Genomic DNA, 19,361 nt, shown 5'->3' on the forward strand with positions numbered 1-19,361 from the left:
AACCCTGCAGGGGAGGTACCTCCCCCATCCCTTCCTCAAAGGAAAATGTAAGGCTCAGAAAAGGTCCAGATCACACAGCTCAGAGATAAGACCTCAGATCCAGGTATGACTTCCAAGTGCAGCTATTTGACCCTGACCACCACCTAGTTCTACCACACTATTCAATAGCACTGCTCTCAAACTAAATGGCCAACTGGCCTGTTCTTGATTTTTTTCTCACTAAAACACTGCTTCGTGGATAAAGCACTGGAATGCTTTGGAAGCACTGGGACAAAAAACATGGACAAATTCTGATGAAAACCAGAACCTGGGACACAGGCTTAAACGGTTATTTATCTGCATCTCCTAGTCAATTTCTCCTCTGGCTGAGTGATCTAAAAGAACAGCAGATCTGGATCCAGAAGATATGGGTTCTAGTGCTCGTACTAACTAGTTCCGACTTATAGCTTTAAGCAAGTTAGTTTCCTTACCTATGAAATGACCATAACGATAGTGCACACCACCCCACAAGCCTGAGATGAGAATCACCTTTGAACTGAGCGATTCCAGTATAAACTCTAAGGCCCCACCTCCGGCTGCCAACCTAAAGTGGCCTTGGAGTTATTATCCCTCCATCAGGAGCAGCCCAGTGCAGCCACATTAGCTACTTGTTAATCTCCTGAACAAACACTGTGTGGGGAAGGGAAAGATTAAACTATACACTGAAATAGTGACCTGAGTTACGGGTACAGAGGGCTTAGACTTCATCTTCCTTCATCCCTGAAGCTTAGAGAGCACATGCATATGCACTGGTGTTACTTTTCTCCTGCAAGAGTAAGGACCTTCATCAGAAAGCTCTCCAATTCCTCTTCCAAAGAGTCATGTGTCTTGCCAGTGGAGACAGAAAACTTTCTGGCTAGTTTTCAGCTGAGTTTATTAAGCCATTCTGACTAACTAAAAACAGTGTGATCAATTAACTTGCTTTATAGCTAAAAGGAAAGCCTTTCGATTTATAAACCAAAACACACTGAAGTGATTTTATCACACATTCAAACCAAATGCAAAACTCCCCATAATGCCTGAGTAAAACAGGCATTATCAAAGTAAGCACAAGACATCGGATTCCTCAGAGGGGTTCAGGAGACTTTGGGGATTTGGTAAACATTACTATCAGCTGAGTTTCAGAAAATGGAAGGCAGAGAGGCTGATGGATTTTCTCAGCTTACTGGAGATGAGGCTTAATACTCTAGACATGGATTCAATACCATGAAGATATTAAAAAAGGCATGGCTTTAAAAAGGAATGCAGAGATAACATATACTTTTTAAATAGATATGTTCTTTGCTGACTAGACACAGCCAGGCTGCCTGTCGTTCTCTTCCCCCTTCAATCCACCTTCACACTCTAGGACCTAGCTCAGTGTGTTCCCAACATTTCCACGGTATGATACATATTTTAAATTGTAACCAGTACACTTCCCACACAGAGGGTTCACAGAACATTACTCAACTTCACTGTATGCAATGCACATATTATTTCATTTTTTTAAATGTTGGGCTAGCCCATTTAATTGATTTTATGACCCAGAGTGGTGATTTTTTAAAAATGTGAATCTTGCTAAATTACAAATCAATAATATCATGCATTAATAAGCCCACCCCACACACGACTACTGTTTATATGATAAAAGACTTAGGTAAAATACAGAAGATCCTTTACAATTTGGCTCCAAACTCATCTTCCTTAGTTCTCTTCATGCAACTCCTAACTTCATCTCATCCTCTGCACATACCTCGCTCACATGCCATAGCTTTTGTTGTGATGATCCCATCTGCCTCTTCAGGTCCACTGCCTGCCCTTCCCTGCCCTGCCCTGTGCCTCGAGCTAGTTTACCCAGACTCTCTGGCCAGGTTTAGTCAATGGGACGCACCGGTAGGAAATCAGAGGGTGAAGAGAAAGGGAGAGGTATTCTGCTGATAAGCCTTTGTAACACAGGCTGTTTCCCCAACTTGGAACACCTCCTCCCCACTTCCCATAGCCACGCTCAGATTCATGCTCCAAAGTCCACTACAAAGGGTACCTCCCCTCCAAAGCACTCCAGGAACCTACTTCGTAGAACTCACCCTAGTACACACCTCTATTAAAAGGATGAATTATGCTTTAAAATGTTTATTTCCCAGCAGACTCAGCTTCTCCAAAGCCAGCGCCCGGTTTCTCTTTGTACCCCGCACTTAGCGCGGAGGCTGCCACGTAACTGTGATCACTGAGAGGATCAGTAAATGAGTGAAAGGTAAGAGGATTCTTCATTATCAAAATGACATCACAAGTATATGCCAGGAGGCAGTATTTTCTAACAATGGTGGCTATAGAGCTACTTCATCAAAATTCCCACTCTGGGGTGACCTAGTCTATTTCTTCTAAATGTAAGTGCTGGGAGTCAGCTCCAGACAACTGCTGCTTACCACTGCGTGGTAACCCGGCTACCTCTGGCGGTGACTAACTAGCTCCCCAACGATCCTGCATCACCTGGCAGGGTGTTGTCTGCTTATTATGCTAATTACATTTTACTTGAAAGATATAATTATTGCTGCAACTCAAGGAAATAATTAATGGCCAATTTCAGTGGGCAAAAATATTCATCAATCAAGTCAACAGACAAGAGACCTGCAGACTTTAAGAAAGGTCCTTAGAGAAGAGAAAAAAAGACAATCACCTAGAGATTTCTCCGTTCCATAAACATAGGTTAAATCTATTCAATTACAGTCTCTTGAAAGTTTACATTTCAGATTTACTCCAATGACTCCTAGTGAAGTCTCGGTTTAAACTTTTGGGTCCTCAAATGTATTGCTCAACAGAATTATTTCATCCCTGTATTGCATGAAAAGGTGGAGGTGATAAGGTGGAGACAGCATTCATTTCATACTGAGTCTCTTGAAAATGCTGATTCACTCAAGGGTTTCTCAACACAACAAACATCAACCTCGGTTTTCTTACATGAAAGGCAGGGAGGGAGGTGTCCTAATGAGAACACTATTCGGTTTGCCAGATGTTTACACCATCTTTGTCCCTTATAAACACTTGGCCTTTTAAACACGAGGGTGAGAGGACGTTTTAAGTTCTTCTAACACCTCGGTAATCAGGACCCAGAGAAATATTTGCCAATGGAAAACAACACAGTGATCCAGAGATCAGATCAAACCTACACTTACTATTAAAAGGTATTCCGATCCCCAAGAGCACTGATATGTCCCTCATATAAATGATACACAAACCTCACTGGCCTGTTCCCCACAGCCCTGCTCTTCAATTCCCTTTTATAATAGTCATATCCTCAGATTTACGTAGACTGTATATTTGCTAGACGTGTCCCCCCCATTACACTATAAGGGGCTTAAGGGACCAGAAAGCAGCATACAATAATTTACAGTCGAGTTTATTTTTTACACTAAAAAATAGTTCCAAGTTTTCATTTAATTTTAAATGCTAACAACCATCTTCTAGCCTCCACGTGCTCAAAAAGCTGCTTAACAGTCCAGAAAGAAAAAATTTTTTTTTGTTTTAAATAATGTTCACCATCCACATCTTAATAGTCTGGACACGGAAGCATTTTTCATTCAGAGTAATGATCTCCAGGAGTAAGAATAATATAATTATAACTGAACTACTTGCTCAGCTAAATCACAACCAGAAATGCACTGGTATGTATTTCATTCACTGTGTCAGAAAGTCTTCATTCTGGACTGTCCACCTCACACTAAATTTTGATCTGTCATTGAAAACAGGTTGCTCCTATTTCGGGCTTACAGCATGGTAACAGGGGACAGCAACTGGCAAAGACAGCTAATATTTCATATTAAATCTCCCCACCTGACCTTCTGAATCATGGAGAGACTCATGAAAAAGGAATTATCTATTATATAAACATCTTTACTTCTTAAAAAATTCTCTGAAAGCATGGAAAGATCGATCAAAATCCTTGGGAAGCAATTTTGTTATTGATGGGATGGCCGCTGAAGACCCGTGAAGGGTGTGGGTTACGCTCCTGAGCTGCCCCTCTAGCAACAGCTAGGAGCGGGCTGGGAGCTCTAGGTGTCCAAGCAGCCCAGAAGACAAAGCCTGCACAGGCGTTTCCACTGAAGGCATACAGATGAAAGGGCAGGCTGTCCACTCTGGGTGTGGCCCTGACTGCCCTCTGCCGCTGCCATTGAGAGTTAAGCCGCACACAGGGAGCATGAATTACACGCACTGCAGGAGAAAGCAACTCTCCTGAGATCCTCCTCTACTACTTGTCCTGAAATCACACGTGGATCCATATTTAAACCATGTCGTTACCTTCTTTTAAATAAAACTTTGAGAAAAACTTTGCAGATACGTCCCCTCCTTCACTATCCCCGCCGCAGCCTGGGTAGAGTAACCCTCCCGTTTGCTCCCACGGCACCCTCCACTCACCCCCAACTTCACACCACACTGCTCTGGAGCTGCCCGACCGGCTTCTCTCCCATCAGGCCACTGTTCCTCACGGGGGGGGGGGGGGGGGGGGGGGCTTTATAAACTAGTTTACACCTGGGCGATTCCAATTTAATTGATCTGGGATGAAAGATCCACTAAGTGAAGTCACCTGGATTTTGAAAAGCTCTTCAGGTGATTCTGATATGCACCCAGGGCTGCTGATTCCAGTGCCCCGAGGACACGCACTGTGGCTGGCTCACCCTTGATCCCCCCACCCCTGGCACCCAGCCCCGCCCTGGCACCCAGCACAGTGCCTGCTCACTGAATATTAATTGAATGAATAAAAAATGCTGTTCAATGACTGGAGAAGTGGGGGTAGAGATAGGAGGGGCGTCAGCATGGGTTACACACTGACAGTGCTTTCCGAACTGGATGTGCATTCGAATCAGGTGGAGGGCCTGTTACAGCTCAAGCCTGTTGGGCGCCACCCCTGAGAAGATGCAATTCTAACAAGTTCCCAGGTGATGCAAATGCTTCCAGAACCACTGCACTGAAAACGACTGAAGCTGCCTAGTAATCTTAGATTAGGCGGCACATAGGAACACGTGACAGCTGCAGGCATCTCTGACTGTGTGGCCAAGGGCTGTAATACTGTGGGGAACGTCACAGGAAGGGACTGCTGGCCACAGACCAGGGCCAAGGACACCACCCCTCTGGACTCCCAACTCCATCAGGAGCCTTTAATTTTCACAGCTTAAGTATCTGAATCATGCCCATGCAGGATTAAGGTGTGGCCAGCAAGAACAACAGACGGCATCAACGTGTAAGTAAAAATTACAGAACACTTTCCTAGAAATAGGCCCAAGATCAAGTTTTCCCAGAGCACCAGTGGCAGACTTCGGACAGAAAACAAACCCGTGGCTGCTTGTGAAATCAACTCAAGCACTAGATTCGACAGCTGTAAAAATACAGTGGTTTAAAATCCAAGCTTCTAATAGCCACCCAAATAGACGCTGTACTAGAATTTCTTAGGAAAAAAATGCACTCTTTCTTTGACTGCTCTCAGTTAAGAGATTTCTTTCTGAAGAGACAAAGGTAAGGAATAAGGAAAATGCCCAGTGCACCAGGTTTTCCCGCGAGTGTACTGGTTACTGGTTCCCAGAAACAGGAAGGAGGAATTCTTGTCAACCCTTCCCACTGCCCTCTAATCACAGGAGCCACTGAAGAGCGGCACAAATGGAATCGCGACAGTGACCTGAGCAGGGCTATTCTCTCCGTAGCTAGTTATCAGTCCTCTGGATTCTAGCCAGCACTGATAAATCTGGGTGTCAGAAAACTGAATACTTTGGGGTTGTAAAACAGTTCATCTGTGAGGAGTTTCTGGAGCAGAAGTAAACAGGAAATGGTGGCTTCTGAAAAAGACCTCTGTTATTAGGAAGAGAGGGGCATGAAGAGGGAGGACTCACCCACACAATAATTATACAGCCCTACTTTTACATACAGCCAGAGTGACATAATGGCTCTAGGAAATGACATAATGGCCAAATGTAATGTGGTATCTTAGATGGGATTCTGGAACAGAAAAAAGGACATTAGGTAAACACTAAGGAAATCTGAATAAAGTATGAACTTTAGTTACTTACCAGTTTGGTTCATAATTGTGACAAGTATACTATGCTAATGTGAGGTGTTCGTAAGAGAGAAGACTGGGTGTGGGAATATATAACTGTACTGTCTGTAATTTTCCTGTAAATCTCAAACTATTCTAAAATAAGATGTTGTTTAAAAAAATTAGGACACTGATACTCTGAGACGTCCGTTAAAGCAAAGTGGTAGATACACTGGTGGGTGTCTGTTGCATTATTTTCTGTACGCTTGAAATATTTGTGAAATATTCCAAAATTTGCAACTATGAAAACCATACACACACACACACACACACACACATCTCCACCCCCAGATCCCCCAAAAGACTGGTGTTTGTTTCCATAAGGATGCCATGCTGAAAGCAGGCCTGAAACACACCCTCATCCACGAGTTGCCATGGATCCTTTTTGTCTGAGCCTCCTGGGACTGTTAGCTCTGTTACCATGGAGGGGACACTCTCCCCCACCTCAGGACTGTCCCTCGAGGAAAACTGTGAAGGACATGAACTTGGTCCCACCTCCTCCCCAGGCTCCCGGTCTCCTCTCCCTTCTCATCCACCAGAGGCCTTCCACGTTTCATCACACTTCCATTCCCATGGAGCCTTAAACCCAGCTAGAGCCCTTCACGTGTTAGCTGCAAGTGGCCTTAGGATGTGCCTCTTCCGAAGAGCAGAGGCATTTTAACGATGACCAAAAAAAAAAAAAAAAAAAAAAGAGCCTCTGAGCCCACAGGAGGGAACTGAAAGGTGGAATTTCAAGGCACGGGGACAGACAGAGGGCCACCTGTGCCTCCCCAGCAAGCCACATGGGTACTGCCTACGTCCCTTCTTTGCTTCAGACTGGACAGCATTTGGGCAGAGGTAACACCCATTCCCCTTGCTCCCGGGGCCTCTCTAACTCAGCGATGATTCCTGAAGTCGCAGAGATTAACATACTGATTTCTTACGTCATCCAACCTCCAAAGGAGTTAAAAACAGCTGGTGAACCCGCTGGAATGGGAGTGCAGGAAAAGAGGGGCTAAGAGGCCTAGACGACCCATAAACTGCAAGTTAATCCCTGCAATAGTGGGGCGTTCACGGCTGCCCACACGTTCCTGAGGAGGGCTATTTTCACTCAGCTGTTTGAACGCCAGTACCAAGAGCAATGTGTGTGGTGGCCAGCCTTCTGCCGACACCTCCTCCTGGGGTCTTGCCCAGGCCACGTGAGTAAGGATGGGGGTGGGGGGGGGCAAGGGAACGTCATTTGGGAGTTGAAGAAGTAAAACTGAGAGCTCACTGGTTTGATTTCTACACCAACAGCGTGTACTAGTTGGTTCCTCCTTGTCTTTATCTGTGCTACTATCTCGTTCCCGCCACCTCTCGGTGGAGTCAAATCCAAACCCATCCCCAAAGGGCCCATAAAAGTCCTAAACGCAGCCCAGGGTTTCTCTGTTTACTTTTACCTCATTCATTCTTTCACTCCACAGATATCGACTGAACACCTACTATGTGCCAGGTACTACTCCAGGCAATAGAAATACAGCAGTGAACAAAAAAGAGAAAAATCCCTTCTGTTGTGGACTTTACATTCTAGAAAGGAAAAGGGTCAACAAGGAAATAAGCGAATATATATTACTATACATATGATATCAGGAAGGAAACAGGAAGAAAAGGGGCAGGGAGGCTGGTCCCTTCACGAGCACACACCATTATTCAACCTGGTGGAGGTTTCTGTGCTGCCTCTTCAGCCAGATAACCTACATTCAAGAAGGACCGGCGCTGTTTCTGACTTCTTTAAACACAGAACTGTACACACAAGGATATTATTAATAGCACCCCATTTCACTCTCCAAACTGTTACAGATTCAAAGAAAAATGATATGGTCATCCTCTCCAGACCCATTATTGTAAAAAGTATCATTCACTGTTATATGAAACCTGATATTCTCTGGGCCAATCACGTCCCACTCAAACCAAACACTTACAGCAGGAGCCGGATACAACATATTCTATAATATGAAGTTAAGCCTGTCCTCCAGCACCATAATTATTAAACAGTTCTACTGTATTCCGTTGTTGTTTTTTTTTAAGACGAGAAAAAAAGAAAATTCTATCAACTTCTCAACATGATATATTCTGTGTTTCACAGCTGCCGCATTGGGAAGACTTTTTCATGGATCAAATCTAAAATTTTCTTGGCTCAGCTGGAGTCAGTCCTCATCCGATATGGACAAACAGGGTCAGTCACTGCTCTCTGTACTGAGATACTGAGAGCCCTGTTCTAGAAGAAGTCTGCCAACATCACCTCCGAGGAGCTCCAGGTTACATAACCCGTTTCTCTAACCTCTCATCTCAGGTCTTATTTTTCAAATGTCCAGTCATCCTTGTGGCTCCTCCATTCGTCCTGGCCAAGTTCTTTACACTGACATAGTACTTCTAAAGTTGTAAGCCAGAAGCATTCTGCTATTTCTGCTACGAAATCTTTCCAGAAGCTTCGAATCTGTTCTCCTCCACATCTAAGCCATGGGCTGGGAAACTGGAAACAGCCCTGCCATACCAGGCCATGCCTCCTGGCTTGCTTTAACCTGTCCTCCTTGGACCAGACCACCGAAAGAGAGGATTAAGTGTAATCTTACCGTGTCTGGGTTACAAAGGCATGCATCGGTGGCAACCTCTGGTGGCGTGGATTAGCCACCCCTTCTCATATTCCATCATCTTAGAGCCACAGAAAGTCAAGGTAGAGGCCACCTTAGTAACATCTTTTCATTTAGTAGATTTATTTTAGGCTGACATAATAAAGAGCCCATAGGAGGGATAGAACTAGTGCTGGACCAGAGCCCTGCCCTCTGCTTTGCTCTCCATCATTCCAAGGAAATGCCACTGCTCTCTGATTGTTTTCCACTGATCTGTGTGTCCATGTCTTTTTCCGTCCCTCTCCTTAACTTTGTTTTGCTTCTTGAGGGCAGAGAATATATTTAATAGGTCTTGGTATTCTTCACAACACGGTATCTTCCATGTAGCCAGGACTCAACAGATATTTGCTGACTCGTATGTGCATGGATTATTCAGGTTACTCCTCATTTCTTTTATGATGCAGACAGTCAAACAAGAGTAACAGTACCAATCATAACTATGAATGGAGTATAACGTTTAAAAATAATGAATTACTGGGCTTCCCTGGTGGCGCAGTGGTTGAGGGTCCACCTGCCGATGCAGGGGACACGGGTTCGTGCCCCAGTCCGGGAGGATCCCACATGCCGCGGAGCGGCTGGGGCCCGTGAGCCATGGCCGCTGAGCCTGCGCGTCCGGAGCCTGTGCTCCGCAACGGGAGAGACCACAACAGTGAGAGGCTCGTGTACCACAAAAAAAAAAAAAAAAAGAATTACTATGTTGTATAACTGAAACGTATAATATGGTAAATCAACTATACCTCAATAAAAAAAAAAAAAAATTTTTAAGTAATGTTACCAGGCACAGGCACAGGCTCTGGAGACAAACAGACCCAGGTCCAAATCTAGGCTCTGGCACTCGTTTACTAATTAACTAACCCTGGGAAGGACATATCATCTTTCTTCATCAGGAAAATGGCCATAACACACCTCCCTCCCTATGAAGGCTGTAGGAGCACACCAGGGCCTCCACACATCTGTGTTCTTTCCTGAGCCCTATTTTCCCCTCTTTTGCTTGCTTTGCGCAGTTAATACAAGCTCCTACTTTTTTCTCTGGAGGTTAAGCTTTGACCAAAAAATAAAAAGAGACTAAGAAAGGAAAGAAAACCCTAACAGTACTATGACTAGAGATACTATTTTTCCCCCATCCCTCAACTACTTAAAAACCCTTGTTAGAATGAGGGAAAACTGTGCTGTTACTTATATCCTCTTGCAGATGTTTTAAAGTGCTGAGGTAACACCAAAATGGTGGGATTTCTGAGGTTATTTGTGCATAAGTAGGAGGTAAGAAAGTATCTACATTTGGAGAGAGAACTAAGAAAAGCCTCCTGATGAGGTGTGAACCAATGGAAAACTGCACAGGGAAAACTAATTGTAAAGGCAGCCTGTGGACTGACACCACAGCCCGAGCGAGGAAACAGGTGAGGCGAGCCAACCCCCTGGACCATGTCTTCCTCCTCTGACTTACAAACCGAGGGCCGCGGTTTTCATTCTGACACCCAGGACTGATACCACACTGACATCTTGTGGCTACAAGTATCATGACACATAGGTGGCCCCAAAGCAAAACGGACCTGCATGCTAATATTACCACGATCTGTCATTCTGCAGCATTTAAAGAACTCCAACTGTTTTCTCAACCACAGACTCACTGTGGAAACAGAAGTGAGGACGGAAGCGGGTGCCGTATCAAGGAACATGTATACTGGCCGGCAGCTTAACTGTGATATTGGCATTTGTACTCCAATTGTATCGGTGATAATACCTCTGATAAATGTCTCCGTTTTCAAGCACTGGCAACTGCTGGGTGAGCATTTCTTCTTACCTGGCACCTGAGACTCCAGGTAGGAGACTTACTGAAATGTACTGATTATTTAAAAGTGAAATGAAACTGGCATTCAAATACCAACCATACCTCCCTCTATTAAGTCTGACAGAGGAAGGGAGGAAGCAGAAAAAGAACCTGGTTCTCTGGAATTTCAAAATTAAATTTTTCTTCCCAAGCACACCCAGGAGCTACCTGGTGAAGGATGGAGGCCAGAAATCCTCCATCTTGCAGAACCCCAGGGTGGATGGAGTGTCTCCTGCAAAGCACTTGGGGGCACTGGTGCACCCCAGAGAGCTCAGGGGCCCTGGCACCATAAAGCATGGGAGAAGCGGAGAAAGGCTTCCAAGGGCCATGGGAGCTCTCCTGCGGGGGGACACAGGAGGGGCTTCCCTGGAGGCAGCCTTTGCCTTTCAGGACAAGCGCTGACGGCACACAAACATGGGCATAAATGCACTGACAGCAGTGCTTAAGGTCACGGGCCCGGGAATCAGACAGAACAGGACTGAATTCCCAGGCCCGTCACTTCCCAACTGTACATCTGAGCACGTTATCCGAGCTCTCAAGCCCTCATTTTCTTCATCTGGAAAGCAGGGATAATCCCTTTCATATCATAGTTGTGAAGGATCAATGAAATCATGTGTAAAAGTGATGACTCAGTGCATATTAAGGACACACAAATGCTAATGATCATTGTTAACAGCTGGACAGCGATGGGCAGGAAAGGCCACTGTGACCTGTTGACACGGGAAGTGTGTGAGTATGGTGGGCATAAGATGGACAAGGACATGAGTGGCAGGTGCAGGGTGGAAAACAGAGGTCACTGAGCACCAAGCTGAGGCATCTTGACCACTTCTTCTTCTGTGCTCCCAAAGTGTCCCTGAATCTTTATCACTTAGTTTTTTCATCTCTTTATATCCTCCCTCTCTAGAGGTCGTTTGGCTTCTTGGTGGCATGGGCCACACATCACAAGGCTCCTAGCAGAGGGCTGCATGCATGGCAGACACTCCATAAGCATTGGCTTGGCCCCTTACTGGGCTGGGCCACTTCTGGCAAACGGATTAACCTCTCTCAGTTGCAGGTTCCTCATCAATAAAATATGAATAAATAGCAATCCCTGTCTCCTCTGGTTGCTGTGAAGGGGAAATAAGATAATGGAAGTGGCATGTGACACAAGACAGACTCAATAAAGCATGACTGCTATCAGAGCCACACCAGCTAGCAGTTACTTTCGATGAAATCCAGTCTCAAAGACCTAAGGATACGCTTTGGATGAATCAGGGAGGACTGTGCAATACTGCCACGAAGACATTTTTAAGGGATTTGTTAAGAAAATTGGGTTATTATCCTAATTTCTCAGCATTACGTAACTTCTCAGTTTTTAGGCATAGCTCCAAATACACACCATGGCAGCACTGCCCTTAACTGCTTTTCCAGACAAAATATTTTCAAATTTCCATCAAAAGAATGCAGTCGGCACAACCTTATCCTACTCATCCTAACAAATGGGTAAACTGTGCTACAATAAGATGGTTTAACCCTAACATCTGCTTCTACCTGCCAACAAGGGGTGGCCACAGTTTCTAACACTAAATAGGGCAGAAAAATCTTCCTTAAAAAAATAACAACATTTGTGGGGTTTTGTTCATAATAAAAAATGATTGTAGAAAATGTAGAAAAATCTAAAAAATTAAAGTTACCCACCATCAACTATTTCTTTTTAACATCTTTATTGGAGTATAACTGCTTTACAATGGTGTGTTAGTTTCTGCTCTATAACAAAGTGAATCAGCTATATGTATACATATTATCCCCATATCCCCTCCCTCTTGCGTCTCCCTCCCACCCTCCCTATCCCACCCCTCCAGGCGGTCACAAAGCACCGAGCTGATCTCCCTGTGCTATGTGGCTGCTTCCCACTAACATCTATTTTACATTTGGTAGTGTATATATGTCCATGCCACTCTCTCACTTCGTCCCAGCTTACTCTTCCCCCTCCCCTGTCCCCAAGTCCATTCTGTACGTCTGCGTCTTTATTCTTGTCCTGCCCCTAGGTTCTTCAGACCAGTTTTTTTTAGATTCCATATATATGTGTTAGCATACGGTATTTGTTTTTCTCTTCCTGACTTACTTCACTCTGTATGACAGACTCTAGGTCCATCCACCTCAATACAAATAACTCAATTTCGTTTCTTTTTATGGCTGAGCAATATTCCATTGTATATATGTGCCACATCTTCTTTATCCATTCATCTGTCAATGGACACTTAGGTGGCTTCCATGTCCTGGCTATTGTAAACAGAGCTGCAGTGAACATTGTGGTACATGACTCTTTTTGAATTATGGTTTTCTCAGGGTATATACCCAGTAGTGGGATTGCTGGGTCGTATGGTAGTTCCATTTTCAGTTTTTTAAGGAACCTCCCTACTGTTCTCCATAGTGGCTGTATCAATTTACATTCCCACCAACAGTACAAGAGGGTTCCCTTTTCTCCACACCCTCTCCAGCATTTGCTGTTTGTAGAATTTTTGATGATGGCCATTCTGACTGCCCACCATCAACTACTGAAACATAGTTCAGCTTGTGCTTTTGCTGTATTTCCTTTTAGTCCTCTTTGCATATTTTTTAAAAAATTTGAAGTCAGTCTTATCTTTTCACTTATTATAACCTATACATTTTGTTTAATATTTCACTTTTCATTAAAAAATGACTGAGTACTCATTTAGTACATAAAGCTTCCCATGACACTAAGAGATATTGAAAAACATGGGCGATGAAGTCTGTGTTCTCCGGGAGCCTGTACTTTAGCTAAGGATACATGACAACACACTGGAAGGATAACTAATGGTATACAGTAACGATGACAGGAAGGGGTAGCACAAGCCACAATGTAAGGTCAAACCTAGACAAGACTGCCACGGCCTAGAATGGTCTTGAGGGAGTTTCATGAGAAAGACATGAGTCAGACTGTAAAGCACTAGAAGTCTACAGATAATTTTGAATTGCTAATGACTCTACTCACTTCCTCTCCCCTTCCCAACATACACAGCAATTGATTCACGAGGTCATTCCTATTGCTATGCCTTCACTATTATGGACAAAACTGAACTCCTGCAAAAGCTGTTTCTCAAAATATCATAGAAGAGCCTAAAAGCAATTCAAAGCAATTTTGAAATTGTGTTTCTCTTCATGAGAAAAACCAGAGCTTTGCGTGAAAATCAAGGTGCTATCTCGTAGAAGTAAATTCTGAAATTCCAGATTCCTGGTGTCTAAATAATACCCAGTGCAAGGTATCATGTATACAACATTAGCAGGAATAAAACAGGTTAGGCAGACACTACACCACATGTGATCATGGAGCTTGGATCCACTCATGAACCAAACTTAATTCCTGAGGAGAGACTTTGCTGAGCAGCCTGTCTTCACCCACCCACTCGTTCACTTATAAAAGTATTTTCAAGTGTCTGTTCATGAGCCGGGCTAGACGCTGCAGGTGAAGGGGACCAGAATGACAGTGTTCCTGCTCTCATGGAACTGACAGTTTCGTGGGAGAGGGGCTGACAAGCAGACAGACAATTACAATCCAATGTGACAAACGCTCTGGACAGATGCTGGGCTAAGGAATGAGCACTGGAAGGGGCACTAGATTAACCTAGGCTTGGAGAATCAGGAAAGTTTTCTCAGAAGAGATGATATTTATGTTGAAGGAAGAATAGCAGATAGCCAGGCGAGGAAGCAAAAGAAGTGTCTAGGAAGGGAGGACAGCTCATTAGAAGTTCTAGAGGAGAGAAAAACATGGTGACACCATGGGAAAGAGGCCTTCAGAAAGGCCAGGTCAGAGTGGAAAAGGGAGGATTTTGGTGAGATTGAGGCTGGAGGGGAAGCTATATGTAGGTATATGTGCATATACACGAATACATGTGTGTGTATATGTGTGTGTGCACGCATGCGTATGCACACGCACACACACATACTCATCTAGACCTCAAAGCAATCCTATCATTTTTATTCTCATCTTACAGTTGAGGATACTGAGGCACAAGAGAACACTAGCTGGTGATAAACAATAAGTAGCCAACTGATACCGCACAGGGCAGCACATGATGAATCCTGCGTCGCTGGAAAAGTACTGCTGGTGCCGTGGAGAGAGTGCTCTGGGGGCTCCAGAGAGGCCTGTTAGGAAGTGGTGATGAAATCTTTACCAGACTTCCAAGAGAGATTAAAGGGCTCACTTTCTCTCACCTGACATTCAAGGTCCTGAGTCTGCAACTTGACGGATTATATGGTAGATAAAACAGAATCTTTGTCCTTAAGGAATTTATCATCTACAGGAGCAACACCATATCGGGGCACCCGAAGCACTCTGTAGCCCCTGGCAGAGATTCCATAGTCCAACTACTTCCTAAAGAGCCATGTCCCACTGAATCACAGGTTGGGGTTCCTCCTTATAAGATGGCCAAGCCTCTGCAGGAAGAGAAAGCCTACACCACAGAGAAAGTGACTATAGCTACAGCCCAGTACTTCTCTGCATGTGACAACCTCGGGACAATGACAGGGTCGTCCCCTCACACCTTCCTATAGCCCTGCCGTCCTGACCCAGCCTCCCACCAACAGTGTCCACTCAGCATGGCGACTTCCCAGGGCTATTCTTCATCACGTCACTGCTGAAGAAACTCCACTTACGAGTGATAGTTTTCTCTGAAGACATTTTGTTCCCATTCTTTTTTTTTTTTTGCGGTATGTGGGCCTCTCACTGTTGCGGCCTCTCCCGTTGAGGAGCACAGGCTCCGGACGCGCAGGCTCAGTGGCCATGGCTCACGGGCCCAGCCGCTCCGCGGCATGTGGGATCTTCCCGGACCGGGGCACGAACCCGTGTCCCCTCCATCGGCAGGCGGACTCTCAACCACTGCGCCACCAGGGAAGCCCGACACAGAACTTTTAACGTTTCATGCACCAAAGCAGCAGTCCTGGGCACTTGTGGCCCAATAAGAGCCTGATCTAGAACCCATATCAGCACCTTCTCCCCTCAAGCCCCAGGTTCCTCCTAAAGACTGGCAAGCCTCTAACATATGCACAAGATGTATGTTGAATAATGCATCCCCCTAGAACGTACAGGTGATGAGAAATCCTCGGTGTAGGGGAGTCCTGTCAACAGCACCCATGTCATTAGTGTAACGATATAAAGCACCAATGCAAATGCTATTTTTTCCAAGTGTACAAATGTAAATGGCTTTTATAATTTGTATATTTATAAAAAGAATAATTACCATGGAGACCAACCAGCATTTACAGACCCAGCGCCCTACCCCTGACACAGTCCTCTATACCTAGTAGTCGCTTACTAAAGGTTCTCTCAACTGAACAGAACCAAATCAAGTATTTTTCAAATGAATAGCATGGGAAATGGAACAAGGGGCTCCTCAATGCTGAGTGGTTAGAAAGAGATGTCCACAGAGTGGCTGAAGTCGGAGAAGTCACATATACCTCCTACCTCAGTTTTCCACTGATCGATCAGGTCAAAACTGATGTGATTTGCTGCCCCAAGTGGGCTTCACACCTTTCGCCCTATTCACCAGTGTGTCTTTTTCCACTACCCGTGTTTAAAAACAGACTCTGATTTATGGGCATTTAGGGCTGGGGAAAGTCTCCAAGCCCCAGGCTCACCACAGACTCAGGCCCCTAAATGGAAACAGCTGAGCAGGCTTGTCAGGGGGTGATGGCCTGTCTCCTGTCCCTGGAGAAACAGCCTGAATGGACAGGCCTCCTGACTCATCCCCGTGCCGGTCTCAGGGGCTGCTGCCCCGGGGGCTCACTTGGAGGGTGGAGTTGCTTCCACAGTGAAGAAGGAAATCATCTTTCTTGGTGTCAGGCGTCAGGAAAAAGTGGCTCCGAAATGCTGGTCCCTGGACTGTTTCTGATCTCTGATGAGAGATGAAACAATGAGGAGGACAGTTCTTACTTGCAGCTTATACTCTCTTCAGGTTATAAAAACATCCCATCTCTTGTGAAATGATGTTGACAGTAGATGTTATTTATTTTTTTTTTGGGGTAAATCTTCAATTGGCAAAATAAAAAGTATCAGTGCATTGATGAAGTTTTTTGGTAAAATTTTACTTGCCCATGAAAGGCAGAAGTCTAGGAAACATTGCCCAAGACGTCATGCCAGGGCTTCTGAAGAGCAGAGAAATGGCCACAGGGGTGGTGAGAGTGGGGAGAAGACTTGTCTCAGAACTTCAGTCTGTCCAGTGCAATACAGACCTAAGTTAATACAAGAAGCAGAAGGGGACTTCCCTGGTGGCACAGTGGTTAAGAATCCACTTGCCAATGCAGAGGACATGGGTTCGAGCCCTGGTCCAGGAAGAACCCCCATGCCACGAAGAAGCTAAGCCCATGCACCACAACTCCTGAGCCTGCGCTCTAGAACGTGCGAGTCACAACTACTGAGCCCGCACGCCTAAAGCCCGTGCTCAACAGGCTCCGTGCTTACCCGATCTCAGATCATACTCATAACTGCTCTGCACAACAGATACGACATTTCCCATTTTACAGCTAAGGACACAAAGGAAGGGGCGGTGGTGTAAATGACTCATCCAAGGTAACACCAAGTACTTGGTGGAAGGCTGGGATTCAGCCCCGAAGCCTGCTTTCTTTCCCTGCAGTACGGGGTGGGAAGAAGGGAGGCTCCAGGCCTTTACTGAACAAGTACAACAAAGCTTCCAAGTTAATCGCTGAGTTGTTGAGGGAGCCTGTTTCTATATTGAAACCTAGGTGATCACAAAGAGGGTACAATGGAATTTTGTTTACTCTCTGTATTTGTTAATTAGTTTATGTGAATATTTATTTCATCGTTGGAAATGACCTTCATCAAAAGAGGCCCAAGTTCAATAAGAAAGAACCACCTAAACTCAGATGTTACTCTGCAAAGTAGTATTATTCAGCCAAATCTAAATTACCCAAGTAGTCGCCATCCTCCTTTTCTTTACCTGTGGGTATCTTACTGCTTGTTGCCATCTCTAAAAAAGGTTAGGGCAGGCTAAAATAACTGTTCTTTAGAGCTATCAGAGTGTAAGTGGAAGGATTTTGAAAAATATGAGGACCAAAGAGTTCATTTGAGTATTATTTGTAGATGTACAAGTTAACCGTTATTGCTACTTTCCAAAATGGCAAAAACCACACTATGGCTGTAATCTTTTTTTTTTTTTTTTTGCGGTACGCGGGCCTCTCACTGTCGTGGCCTCTCCCGTTGTGGAGCACAGGCTCCGGACACGCAGGCTCAGCGGCCATGGCTCACAGGCCCAGCCGCTCCGCGGCATGCGGGATCCTCCCAGACCGGGGCACGAACCCGCGTCCCCTGCATCGGCAGGCGGACTCTCAACCACTGCGCCACCAGGGAAGCCCTATGGCTGTAATCTTAAGGGCACATAGCATTTGGTATTAGTACATTAATATTAGTGTATATAACTGTCACAAATAATGGTAGGATTGGGCACCTCATTTGGAATGTCTCCTTTGTCATAACAACTCTATTGAGTGTTGGGAATATTAGACAATCAACAAATCATTCGTTCAGCAAACATGTACTAAGTGTCTATTAAATACCAGCCATTGTTCAGTGTGACAGTGACACAGAAGTGAATTAAAAATATGGACAAAAACCCCTGCCCTTGTGGACTTTTCATTCTAGTTGGGAGCAGACTGATGATACACAGTAAAAACTTTACTTCTTAAAATTATAATGAAAATTTTAATTAAAAAGTATTTTCCCTTTTGGACAGTTTTCATGGTACATAGAAACCCATACGAATTGCTCAGATTTCTTTATTTCTTCATACTAAGAGAAAAAATTATTTTGCAAAAGATTTTAAACAATATATCTAACTTGAAGTAAAATTATGCAGATATCTATTGTTAATATCCATGTTCTTGAAATATCTTCCTCGAGCTTTTTTTCACTTCTAGGGACTGGGGTGATTCACGGGACTGTGCTGAATTCTTTGTAGAGGATTTTCCCCAGGAGGAAAATGGTTCCCAACATAGGACTCACCCTTGCAACGTCCTGCCAAGTCAAAGTTACTTCCTATAAAACCGACAATTCTTTCTTTTATGCTGGACCATTAAATAACGTGGCAACATTTTATTCAGAAAACTTTGGCAGAAGCTCATGAACTAGCTTAAGAATGAAGGCAAAAGAGTGAGGATGAGGCAATGTAATCAAGAGTGAGTATCTTATGTATCACACTTCTTTTGGGGGGAGGAATCGCTAACAGATGAAAAGCAAGTCCTTTAAAAATCCCCTCTTCAATAATCAGCTATCAAATACATGCAACAGAACATACCGGAACATATGGTTACCACAAAGGCAACTGCTAACTTTCATTATCCCAAACAGATGCACGGTAGAGAAAAGTGGCTGTAGAACATTGCAAGACCTAAGTAAAGAATGAAAGGCTACAGTGGGAAAATCTACGAAATGCCATGGGAATAAGTTACTCTCTAAAATGAGAACCATTTAAAAAATTTGAGGCAACTGAGATATAAACATTTTTTTCAACTTGTGTTCAGATCTTTTCTTATGTTTTACAAGCTAATTATTAAAAAGCTTTAAAAGAAAAGAAGTCAATATTAACTTTTGTTATTTTCGTTTGAAGTAATCAGAACCAAGTTTGCTGGCAAGATGAAGAATTATACATTCACCTGGGTAATGACTGCAGTTCATTTCTAAGTGGAAAGCAAATCACAGGAATAAGGTGGAAGGTTCAGGCCAAGTAATACTCAGACATATTCCCTGAAAGTCGGGCACCTGCAGTCAAACACA

At 44.4% G+C, this 19,361-nt stretch overlaps 1 protein-coding gene across 4 annotated transcripts in view; it reads right to left on the reverse strand.

The window, feature by feature from the left end:
* JAZF1 (JAZF zinc finger 1) overlaps positions 1–19,361 on the reverse strand; it is a 336,091-nt gene that overhangs the window by 163,393 nt on the left and 153,337 nt on the right. The window contains exon 1 of one of the 4 annotated variants that reach the window (XM_067746592.1): positions 1,772–1,892. The exons of the other annotated variants lie outside the window; for them this stretch is intronic. Within the exon in view, the coding sequence (XP_067602693.1) occupies positions 1,772–1,787 (16 nt within the window). The 5' untranslated portion in view covers positions 1,788–1,892. Of the gene's footprint in view, positions 1–1,771; positions 1,893–19,361 lie in introns of those variants that run through there. 4 annotated transcript variants of the gene reach the window in all.

Source organism: Pseudorca crassidens, chromosome 8 (genome assembly GCF_039906515.1).
Source record: "Pseudorca crassidens isolate mPseCra1 chromosome 8, mPseCra1.hap1, whole genome shotgun sequence".
NCBI lineage: Eukaryota > Metazoa > Chordata > Mammalia > Artiodactyla > Delphinidae > Pseudorca > Pseudorca crassidens.